The following is a 12,829-nucleotide window of genomic DNA, read 5'->3' as shown; positions in this document are numbered from 1 at the left end:
AAAGGAGAAATAGTTTATTGATAAATCAAAGTTACTGAAAATTATTTGAGGTGCAGTTTTGCTCTTAGTTGTCAATTGAATGGTTATAGGTGTATTTTTGAGGGTTCGGGTAGGTATGGCATAAAAAAATTAACTAATGTAGATAATTATCATAATGAAGTACTTGCTCACTTAAGTTATACAGCAACATTTTTTTGTGACACACAGGTCAGAAGGAAGACAAAGATTTGAACTTTCATGAGTAAAATAGTATTATGGATAATTTTACTGGAATTCAGATTCTGATGTGAATGGATAATAGGCCTTTTTATTTGTGTTAAAAGGGGGTGTGGAATAAAAGCTCAGTTGGTGACTGCATATAAAGAACATTTATCCCATAAGAGGTTTTGTGGTTACTTCAGCTTTGTAACCGAGTTGTAGTATTCATCAAAATGGAATTTGAACTTTTAAAAGTTACAATTAAGTGTTATAGAGATCAATTTAGACATGAAGAAGCCAAGGGTTTAACACAAAAATAAGTAATATTGTTTCTGCAAGATGCAAGGTCAGCTTGCAGAAGTCATACGCCCTCTGGCTAGTACAGTGGTAACGTGTTTGCCTCGCACTCGCGTGGCAAGAGATTGATCCCCGCCCAGGGTCGTGAGTTTAAGCTGTTTACTGGGGAGGCTACTGCTGTGGTAGGGCACCACAGTGGGGGGCTGGGCTTGCCCGGCTGACGTTCTGGTGAGCATCTATTCTGATGGAACTGGAACTGAAACCAGACACCTTTAACCTTTTAAATGTAACCCGAGGAACTGATTCCCCTTATCATTTGTGACGTGCTGTGAGCACCAAGCTTGTTGCGTGTTACCAGCATTGGGTAAATTGTTAACCTTTTGATGGAAGTTATGGGTAATTTATACAAGAAATTCCTAGAGTAATATGCTCATATGTGTACAGTGTTTAATTGTAAAGCTATGGTATTCCTGTGTGGGCAAATGGATTTTTATTAAGAATTTCATAACATTTCAGAGGGATTTAAAGAAGCTGCGGAAAAGTTTTCCATCGAAGCAAATATAAAGCCACCCATGGACCTTGATCAGCTGGATGAACGCATTCGGATTCGCTCTGCTATTCAAGCTGGTCACTTTCAAGAAGCAATGAGGATGGTAACTGCCTTGCATCCGGAAATTCTTGACGATAATTCTCAACTCTATTTTCATTTGCAGGTAAGAATTTGGTGATAAGTAAAACATCTGATTTATTAGTATTTATTTTGTACAGTGACAGTAAAGTGTTATATTACCGTAAATAGATTACAATTAATGTAAAGAATGTATAGCTATTTTTATTTTATTTTTACCTTGTTTCTTATTGCTTGTAGCTCGTACACGATACTTTGACCTTACCATTGTATACAGTATAGCAAATCCCTACTTTAGTAAAATTCTTTTAAACATTTCCTCATATAGAGAGAAATCTCTAAACTCTTGTCTTCATGCCATGATGGGTACATTAGAAAGCATCATATATCTACTCTACTATTTGAAAACTAATGAATAAGTTTAGATAATGCTTTTAAAGTGTCAATGAAAATTTCACAATTTTGCATTTCTGAAAACCCAGGTCAAATCTTCATTACCACCCCAGATTCCTAGACCCTTGTCATTGGTTTTGACCACTTTAAAGAGGAACTATTTTGGATTCTTTCGTATCCAGTTGCTGTAAATTGGATAAACTATGTCTCCTTATCTCTCAGCTACTATTGCCCAGAATGATTTTTGGATAATGATCCGTGTGTGGATAACATTGACTATTCTCTATTAAAATTTTAGCAACTGGATATGTCAAACGAGGTGAAAGATATATGTCAAGCTCTGATTTTGATGAACAGACTATCAATGCTGTACTTACCCTCCATTTTTTTTTGACTGTTTAGAAAATGATTGATGTTCCTGGCATTGCAACAGCTGTTGAGGATGGGCTATCATACAATAGAGACAAGTTATAAAATTTTAATTTTATTGTCGTAGCTTACTCTCAAATTAAGATTTCCTAAGTATTGAAGTACTATACTATAATAGCTTTTAATTAGCAATGATTAGTATTGTGCAAAACTTTAGATTTGTTTTCAAAATACATTTTGATACTTGATGGGCATTTTAGATTTTAGAGTATTAGTAATTTTAATCTGCTATTGTATGTTTATGTAAACTAATATTGACACTTCCTTGTAAATTTAGAATTTGGTTATGATACCTGAGATTTATTAAAAAAGAAAAAAAAAAAGTATAAAAATGAATATATAAATATAAGATATTTGTCTCTTCTCTGGCTTTATTTTTTGTAATTCTTTTACTTTCGTTGATTAGAAAATTTGAGTATTAGTAGTCATGACAAATATAGTATGGTAATCATTTTCAAAAATTTTTATTTCAATCTTGCTTTAACCCAAACTGTAATCATAATGACCTGTAGACTAATATATTTAAGTTACAGAAAACAAATTTACAGCTGAACATTTATGACCATAAATATAGTTTATGTTGGTATTATGACTGTTCCTGAATTTCTGAAAGAGAATCTGATTCTTTTACTGTCTTTATATGTAAATTCTTTTTAACAAAAGAAAGTGAGAACATTCTTCGCCACTCCAACCATGATTTAACCTTAAATATCATGTGTATCTGATTTTCCTGCAAATACAACTTCACTGAAATTCTATAAGCACTGATGGTTTGGAAGCAGTATACAGTATATCATAAACTATTTTCAAATCAAATCCAAGCTTAAATGCAATCTTCAAATTCATCTATCCTCCCAAAACATAATCAATTTAAACCTATAACTAAATTTTATTTATCCATTTAGATATTAATCTTTCTTACGAAAATAAGTGGTTCGGATTTGTTCGTAATATATAAGAATCAAATACATCAATTATGTAATGGCCATATTTCATCATGATTTACTTTAGCATAAAGTATAGGGTGTTGAATATGATTATTTCTAGGTACAGTAGTTGCCACATAAAACTTTTATTTCAATTAAATTCTTAACTTTTTTCCACAGCAACAAGTTTTAATTGAACTGATCAGGGAAGGTCGTGTTGAAGAAGCAGTTGTGTATGCCCAGGATCATTTAGCAGAGAGAGGTCAAAGGGATCCAACAATATTGAATGAATTAGAACGAACCTTAGCTCTCTTGGCGTTTGACCAGCCCGACACGTCTCCGTTTGGTGATTTATTACATCCATCACACAGACAGAAGGTATGTTTTCTTTGTTCCTGCTTTGATTTGACTTGTGTAGGTTAGCTTAAGTACCAACCACCCGTTGAGATACTATCGCTAGAAAGTTCGTGTGTCCTGTGACTGGCCAGATAGTACAACATTAGATCCCTCTCTGGTTACGCAACTCGCAGGCTGAATATTTGCAGGCCATAGGGGTGAGGGAAAGGGTCTTCCCTGGAGCAGTTATCTAAAAGCTTTACATAATCTCTGTTTTCCTTTTACAGTTAACAACGCTAAGATAACCAAAAAATTCTTCATTTAATGTGTTAAATACTCCACTGTAATTGTTCTGTAGCTCTTTTTTACTTGGTAAGGGTAGAAGAGATTCTAGCTCTGGTAAGCAGCTTTTTTAGGAGAACACTCCAGAACTGAACCATTGTGTTGTTTATTGCCATAGCCCATGATCTTTCACTGTCTTGAGTTAGTTCTCTTGCTTGAGGGTAATGTCAGGCACACTATTCTATCTGTTTCCTTATTTCTTTTCCTCAATGGGCTATTTTCCTTGTTTAAGCCTTTGGACTTATAACATCCTGCTTTTCCAACTAGGGTTGTAGCTTAGCTATTAATAATAGTTTATAGAAATTTCCAGTGCAGATATATGAAAGGTTGCCAGATGTAGAATAAAATTATAATTATGATATGAATTAGGTTGAAACACCCTCTTGTAGGTAACTTTGGTTTAGAGTATGGGGTATACACAAGTCATTTTCATTTCCATGAGTCTTGTTTTGAAAATTTCCAATACTTGTACTTTACCTAAGAACACAAATAAAGACTATTAGAATTTTTCTTCTCTTGGATCCTAAACCAGTAGGTCTCCCATATACTACGTCTTTGCATGGCCAATGATACACTCCTTGGGGTAGGGAAAATAGTATTTCTTTGGTATATCCTGTTGTTTAGGATTCCCTGTTTTAACCCTAACAGACCACATAGTACCAAGGAAGTCAGTTCATACACATATACAAACCTGTACTTCTTAAAAATAATAGGTAATGCCTTCAGCAGCAGTTCACTTTCCTGACTCTTCACTTTTGTCTTCTTCCACTACAAGTTGCGACTTATCCGTAGGCTTTGAGCCTTTGCTCTTTCTTTAGAGAAGTGTTTGGTTGATTGTTTGATTTTTTATTATGGATGTGAAATGGGAATTTTTTAAATGTGGGGGAAAGCATGGAGACTGATTGCAAAGTTCATGGAGAGATCAGTTGTAGATCTACACTCTCTGCACTTTTTGTTGGGGCATAATTATTTGCAACCATCCCCATTGGCTGAGCACCAATTCTGGCTCCTGTTCAGTGACAGGCTTATTCTTTTAGTAGGAAAAGGAAGGTCAGGTTTTTCTGCGATCATCCTTGGCAACGCCTAAGATAATGCCAAAGAGACTAGCACTGTACTCTAATCATCAAGTTTGCCTTAGAAGCTTCAGGAGCACAGAGAGCTTGGATCTGCATCGCCTAGATTTTTAGGGTTTGGTGGAGTGTGAAGTTCCCCCAGTGATTACTACACTAACATTCACCAAGAGCTCACCCATAGCCGTGCAGACTGCCGATGACAAATTTGATCTGAGGAAGATTTGGCCTTGGCCTTAGGTCTTGCAGATAGGCCCCTAAAGATAATATTCTTTGAGGAAGCTGGTAGCTAAGGCCAGTAATTCCAGTGGAGATTCCAGTCCCAGTGATCCCAATGGTGATCTTCACAGTGTCCGAAGCCTAAGAAGGCTCATGCCTCTGTGGTAGTGCAAGTACCGAGGCTACTAAAAGGATGTAAGAAGGTCATGGGGCCAATGAAACCTCAGTGCCTGTGGCTCCCTATATCCCTGTGCCAGTAATCCCAGTTCTTGTGTCTGTGTTATGAATGCTAGTGAGATTGCCTACCACATCTTCTTTAACAGTGTTTTGGTTTGTGTTGAAGCAGTGCCAGTGGTTTTTCCCTGTGTGGGAGTGTAGTCATTGATGGTCACTCAAAGCTCGACTTCTCTGCTTCAGCCTGAGGGAAACTTGGTAAGAGGAAGAATGAGCTTTCACTCTTCTTCCAGCTCTTCCTCCTCTCCCAATTATGATACTTCTAACAAGAAAAAAGTCAGTCTAAAAATTCCCATATGGCTTTTGACTACACCACGTCTCTTTCGGGGAAAGGTGGATGGCTTTGGTTGGTTCCTGCAAGCAAGCATGACTACTATGGTAGCCAGGCTGGCCATGTACTCTTTCTGTTGGCCAGATGTTGGAGGAGCCTGAGTGCCCTCGTTCATTTTTTTTTCTACCTGGATGTGGGAGTGCTGCTTCCTCTCAAATTAGAATACTTTGGTATGCTGAATAGAGAAGACACCTCTTGAGGCATGTAGCTGGCAGCAACGAGTCAGTGGCTGGCTCAGGGACCGTGAACCCTTAGTTTCCACCATGATCAATAGAGGGAAGGGTACATGGAACTATTACTATCTTTGGTTTGATTGGTGTCAGAGATCTTCCTCTTGCTTATGACATCTTGCTTGGTCAGTCTTTGGTCCCCAACTACACTGCTGGTGCTGTCCTTAGATCAGATTCTGCACTTGTATTTTTGAGGGGAAAACTCTAAGGAGCAGCCTACTAAACTCTTACCCCCCTGTGAGGGATATGGGTACTCAGGATTCTCTTGCTTCGAAGGTTCTGAACCTCGGTTAATACCAAAGGAAGCCCAGAACTTGGAGTCTGAGTGTTCATCTGCGGAGGTTCTTGCAGTCTTTCTCGAGTACGATGAATTGGGTGTGGCGACCAGGACACCATGCTTCAGATAGGTCTTAGGTCAGTGATTGTCACTTCCATACCCCTCAAGGCTCCAGACCTTCTATGGAGTTGCCTTGGTCTGATCTTGCTAGTTTGGCCCTGAATCTAGTTTATAATCAGATCTGTGAATATGAGATTTCTCTCCCTTCTAGTTGGTCCAACTAGATCCTGTACCCTACACTCACCTGGGAGAGAAGGTTACATACCAGTGTCTTCTGCATCATCCTGTCTACCAGTTGACCCATCTTTGTGTACACTGCTGCTCTGCTGCTTCCTCAACAGAGAAGTGTACCAGTTCAAGACCCTCCATTTCCTTGGAGAAACTTGGATCAGAAGGTACATCATTCATTCAAACCACTGTTCTCTAGTCTTGGGTAGTGCCATAGCCTCTGTACCCTGGCCTTCCACTGTCTTGGATTAGAGTTCTCTTGCTTGAGGGTACTCTTGGGCACACTACTATCTTATTTTTTTTTCTCCTTTTTTTTTTAAGTTTTTATAGTTTATATACATACATACATATACCAAAGGCACTTCCCCCAATTTTGGGGGGTAGCCGACAACAACAAGAAACAAAACAAAAAGGGGACCTCTACTCTCTACGTTCCTCCAGCCTAACCAGGGACTCAGCCGAGTTCAGCTGGTACTGCTAGGGTGCCACAGCCCAACCTCCCACATTTCCACCACAGATGAAGCTTCATACTGCTGAGTCCCCTACTGCTGCTACCTCCGCGGTCATCTAAGGCACCGGAGGAAGCAGCAGGGCCTACCGGAACTGCGTCACAATCGCTCGCCATTCATTCCTATTTCTAGCACGCTCTCTTGCCTCTCTCACATCTATCCTCCTATCACCCAGAGCTTTCTTCACACCATCCATCCACCCAAACCTTGGCCTTCCTCTTGTACTTCTCCCATCAACTCTTGCATTCATCACCTTCTTTAGCAGACAGCTATTTTCCATTCTCTCAACATGGCCAAACCACCTCAACACATTCATATCCACTCTAGCCGCTAACTCATTTCTTACACCCGTTCTCACCCTCACCACTTCGTTCCTAACCCTATCTACTCGAGATACACCAGCCATACTCCTCAGACACTTCATCTCAAACACATTCAATTTCTGTCTCTCCATCACTTTCATTCCCCACAACTCCGATCCATACATCACAGTTGGTACAATCACTTTCTCATATAGAACTCTCTTTACATTCATGCCCAATCCTCTATTTTTTACTACTCCCTTAACTGCCCCCAACACTTTGCAACCTTCATTCACTCTCTGACGTACATCTGCTTCCACTCCACCATTTGCTGCAACAACAGACCCCAAGTACTTAAACTGATCCACCTCCTCAAGTAACTCTCCATTCAACATGACATTCAACCTTGCACCACCTTCCCTTCTCGTACATCTCATAACCTTACTCTTACCCACATTAACTCTCAACTTCCTTCTCTCACACACCCTTCCAAATTCTGTCACTAGTCGGTCAAGCTTCTCTTCTGTGTCTGCTACCAGTACAGTATCATCCGCAAACAACAACTGATTTACCTCCCATTCATGATCATTCTCGCCTACCAGTTTTAATCCTCGTCCAAGCACTCTAGCATTCACCTCTCTCACCACTCCATCAACATACAAGTTAAACAACCACGGCGACATCACACATCCCTGTCTCAGCCCCACTCTCACCGGAAACCAATCGCTCACCTCATTTCCTATTCTAACACATGCTTTACTACCTGTGTAGAAACTTTTCACTGCTTGCAACAACCTTCCACCAACTCCATATAACCTCATCACATTCCACATTGCTTCCCTATCAACTCTATCATATGCTTTCTCCAGATCCATAAACGCAACATACACCTCCTTACCTTTTGCTAAATATTTCTCGCATATCTGCCTAACTGTAAAAATCTGATTCATACAACCCCTACCTCTTCTAAAACCACCCTGTACTTCCAAGATTGCATTCTCTGTTTTATCCTTAATCCTATTAATCAGTATTCTACCATACACTTTTCCAACTACACTCAACAAACTAATACCTCTTGAATTACAACACTCATGCACATCTCCCTTACCCTTATATAGTGGTACAATACATGCACAGACCCAATCTACTGGTACCATTGACAACACAAAACACACATTAAACAATCTCACCAACCATTCAAGTACAGTCACACCCCCTTCCTTCAACATCTCAGCTTTCACACCATCCATACCCGATGCTTTTCCTACTCTCGTTTCATCTAGTGCTCTCCTCACTTCCTCTATTGTAATCTCTCTCTCATTCTCATCTCCCATCACTGGCACCTCAACACCTGGAACCGCAATTATATCTGCCTCCCTATCATCCTCAACATTCAGCAAACTTTCAAAATATTCCGCCCACCTTTTCCTTACCTCCTCTCCTTTTAACAACCTTCCATTTCCATCTTTCACTGTCTCTTCAATTCTTGCGCCGGCCTTCCTTACTCTCTTCACTTCTTTCCAAAACTTCTTCTTATTCTCTTCATATGACTGACCCAGTCCCTGACCCCACCTCAGGTCAGCTGCCCTCTTTGCCTCACGTACCTTGCGCTTTACTTCCACCTTTTTCTCTCTATATTTTTCATACTTCTCTATACTATTACTCTGCAGCCATTCTTCAAAAGCCCTCTTTTTCTCTTCCACTTTTACCTTCACTCCTTCATTCCACCATTCACTGCCCTTCCTCATGCTGCCTCCAACAACCTTCTTGCCACATACATCACTTGCAATCCCAACAAAATTTTCTTTTGCTAACTTCCACTCCTCCTCTAAATTACCAGTTTCTCTTACTCTCACCTCGTCATATGCCATTTTCAACCTTTCCTGATATTTACTTTTTACCCCCGGTTTTATTAGCTCTTCAACCCTCACTAGCTCCCTTTTACATCCACCTACTCTATTCCCCCACTCTTTTGCTACAACCAATTTTCCTTCCACCAAAAAATGATCAGACATACCGTTAGCCATACCCCTAAACACGTGCACGTCTTTCAATCTTCCAAACATTCTTTTTGTTATCAACACATAATCCATTAATGCCCTTTCTACTACTCTTCCATTTGCCACTCTTACCCATGTATACTTATTTTTATATATGAAAGATTAATTTAATGGTACGTTTCTTAAAATATTTTATATGATTGTTCATTACTTTGCTTGTAGTTTGTTTTTTATTTCCTTGTTTCCTTTCCTCACGGGGCTATTTTTCCCTGTCGGATCACTTGGGCTTATAGCACCTGGCTTTTCCAACTAGGGTTATAGCTTAGTTTTTAATAACAATAAGTTTATGCCTACTTTGTTCCATGGAGTTTTCTGCTGTTGCCACCTTACAAGCAGTTTAATGGCTTGTGGTCAGGTGCTTTGAGGGACTTTACAAAAATTATGGGGTTATCAGCTCCCGACTATTCAGAGAAATACAGAAGCCTCATGCTGTTTGGTTGAAATGCAATGACCTTTCCGGCATACTAGTCAGAAACCAGTAGTCCAACTGGGTTTTGAAGACAAGGGACATCCTGGGTTCCCAATTTTCCAAAATAAATGTTAGCCCAGAGGTAGAAATGGACACTGCAAGATGCATTGGTGCGGAAGTCCACTTCACTCTTGCAGAGGAGTCGCATGCAGACAGCAGTGGTGGACTGGTTCACAGAACTCCCTGATCCACCACGCAATTTCTTTTGAGGGCTTCTGCGGCCATGCTTGCGGGATTTGAGATAAGAAAGTTGCCTTGACCTGTATTCTATCAGGACCGCCTACAATTTACAGCCTTTTTGAGGCCTCCAACCTGGCCAGTTTAGCAAGAGAGGTAGAAGGAGTACATTCCTCCTGTTGCTGCTGTAGAAGGTTGTCAACCTCTTTCCTGAGCCAGTTTGTACAGCAAACGAAGTAAAGGTTGAAAATGGTAGTCTTGACTAAGTTTCATCAGAGAAGGAGACTACTGTATATGGTTTTAATAGATTAGAAGAATACATGCTTCCATGTACCTATTCATCAGTCCTCTTGGAAGCACCTTTGCTTCTTCCTCAACAGAGTAGTGTACCAGTTCAAGACCTTCCATTTCTTTCTCAATTGAGCAGTGTGCATGTTAAAGATTCAGTGTCAGACTGTGCCCCATTACATAGTAGTTCATTCTAGAGTGTTCACAGCGGTGTGATGCTGGACCACTCATATGTGATAAGTCTGATGAACTTGTCCATTTAAGGTACTTTCTTAAACTGCATTTCAGAAGATAACCAATCAACCTTATTGTGATTGAAGGTTACAGTATTATGAACCTTTATGACATGTTTTTTTGGATAGGATTTTGTGGGATGACAAACTAAAGTTTCACCGCAGTTATCGAGCATAATCTGAGAGAAAGATAGAAAATTTTTTAGAGAAAGCAGGTATGACAGATGATATCACAAAACAGTCTTTAGACCTGGCTGCAGATTTCTTTATCTTCCTGAGGTATGAACAGATTGTCCTTCTCAACCTTTTAGGCTTTCAAGTTGTCATCAGTCTCTCTACTTAGTAATGATGATGATGGAGGCTTTGACATAAGTAACAGACATGTTAATGCACTTCAGCCCAGCTTGTTGAAAAACTACAGTGAAGTTTTCTAGCTGGGGCATGTTTCCAGTTCCGAGGAGATTCACCAGACAACCTCGCAAATCTTCATGAAGCCTTCATCTGGAGCATCTCTCATAATATGCCATTTTTTCTGGTTTTGGCCTTCTTGAAAAATGTAGGCAAGCTCCTGCATTATTCAACTTTTTTAGACAATTATGGGCTGAACGTCATTGGGCATGTCTTTTGCCCTGGAAATTTTTGCTAAAATTCCTAGGTCAGGTCTTGATATCACAGCTCTCCTCTTCATGATACTATTCCTACCAGTAGCAGAGAAAGCAGGCTCTCTTCTTAGGTCAGTGACTGCCTTGATCTCATACCTCCTGAAGATGTGAGGGTTATTTTGAATGTCGCCCTTCAAATTTTTCCCTATTACAGGGCTGAGGAATGCTGTACTTAGAAGAAAATCATCTCTTTCAGGCACAGACAAGTATCCTCTAGTGCCTACTTAATTACATCAAAGAAGGATTTAGCACAAATGAAGATCGAAGACCGAAAGGTATGTGCAGTGTCTAACAGTATGATGTTCAAACATCAGTCCAGATCAAAGGCTAAACAAAGAATTTCTGTATTGAGCAAACTGGTTGATTCTCTGATCTTCATCCTAGTGTGCTTCTCCTTAAGGGCAAGAATGTAGAGACCATAGTCCACATTCACCTAATTTTATCATGAAAGTCCAATTCACAGAAACCTGGACTACTCGCTGGTAGTCAAAGTTAGTTAAATCATTTAAATGGCAGGTGGGTAATTTTCCTAAACATTATCCTAATCTATCTTTTCGCTGTAACACCTCCAACAGATCCAGGGAACAATATTCACTCCACAAAATCATCTACTTAAGCTTAAGTTAAGGCACATTGTCATATAAAGAAAGCTAGACATTGGTTTGCCAGTGTTGAAGCATGAACACAAATTGCTGCTAAGGCCTTGGACCCCCAAGCACCCTAGTGTCATCCTCGATGGGTATACATGTACTGTATGATAAATGGATTGTTTTGAAAAACTTAGAAATAAATTTTTTTTAATTTACTACCATGTTTGTAAACTCCTGTAAAACAAAAACAATCCATAATTGAATATTCCAGTTGGCTTCTTGGGAAATTAAGGTGTAGCCCCTTTAAGAAATGCATTTTAAAGATTTTCTGGTATTGCAGGTTGCTAGCGAGTTGAATGCAGCAATTCTTAGAGCCCAGAACCAGGAAGAAACAACCCCTCTTCTGGCAGAATTGCTGAAGCTTTTGCTTTGGGCACAGGATGAACTAAATAAGAAGAAAGTACAATACCCAGTCATGACAGATTTAATTAAAGGCCAATTTGATGAACCTAAATGAATATAGCTTTGATTTAGCTGGATGTTTTGCCATGTAGGTTAATTTTTGTTTGTCTAGTAATGTCTCATTTCTCCTCAAGATTATGTTTGAGCTTGTATGTATGTATGGATGTATGGCCCTATTGTTTATCAGATTTTATAGCTGAATAAAGTTTAGGAGCTAGAGGACTTGGAGCATTTTGTGAATAATTCCTGATTTTGTTTAGATTTAAATTTATGTACATAGATTTTATCCAAAGGATACTCCTTTTATATGTCATATTGTACAAGACTTTAAAAGAAATTTTGCAAGAAAATATAGAAATAGGAAGGATTTAAATTGTAGTGAGGTGGGTAGATATATCTAGAAGTAAAAATAAATAAATTCTAAAATGTAAGATACAAAATGTTAAAATAATTTAAAATTACTCTCATTAGTTTACTAAGGAAGAAGACTTCAAAGACATGTTTAGGTCAATTGGACGCAATCTTCCATTGACATTTCTCTATGTGACCACTATGCCCTCATCATTGTATGTGTGTTTTTGTATTCTTTTCAATGCAGAATTTACATATGAAAGCTTTTGAACTGCAAAAGTGTTTTAATTCTTACCTTTTGAGAATGGTGTTACTGTACATTGGCAATCATTTTAGTTGTTCTTACGAGAATACAAACCTTTTGTAGGTAGGCACATTTGGCTTAAGTTGGTTGTTAACCTAGACTTACACGTAAGTCATGCCCTTGATCCGATGCTATAGATCCTGTGTAAGGAGCCATGGTAGCAACTTCCATGTAAATTCCACCCTGAAAATTCTTCCTGTCACCCAAACAATTCTCACCCCTAC

General features: G+C 39.1%; 1 protein-coding gene across 2 annotated transcripts in view; it reads left to right on the top strand.

Annotated features, from left to right (window-relative positions):
• LOC137657713 (glucose-induced degradation protein 8 homolog) overlaps window positions 1-12,580 on the top strand; it is a 52,515-nt gene extending 39,935 nt beyond the window's left edge. For both annotated transcript variants that reach the window (XM_068392139.1, XM_068392140.1), the window contains exons 3-5: window positions 1,012-1,208; window positions 3,052-3,249; window positions 11,829-12,580. In XM_068392139.1, the coding sequence (XP_068248240.1) occupies window positions 1,012-1,208; window positions 3,052-3,249; window positions 11,829-12,005 (572 nt within the window). In that variant the 3' untranslated portion in view covers window positions 12,006-12,580. The remainder of the gene's footprint in view (window positions 1-1,011; window positions 1,209-3,051; window positions 3,250-11,828) is intronic.
• The last annotated feature ends 249 nt before the right edge of the window (window positions 12,581-12,829 follow it).

The sequence above is a fragment of the Palaemon carinicauda genome, chromosome 18, assembly GCF_036898095.1.
Source record: "Palaemon carinicauda isolate YSFRI2023 chromosome 18, ASM3689809v2, whole genome shotgun sequence".
NCBI lineage: Eukaryota > Metazoa > Arthropoda > Malacostraca > Decapoda > Palaemonidae > Palaemon > Palaemon carinicauda.
The sequence above is the reverse complement of the archived record's forward strand: the minus strand, read 5'-3'. Positions and strand labels throughout refer to the sequence as shown.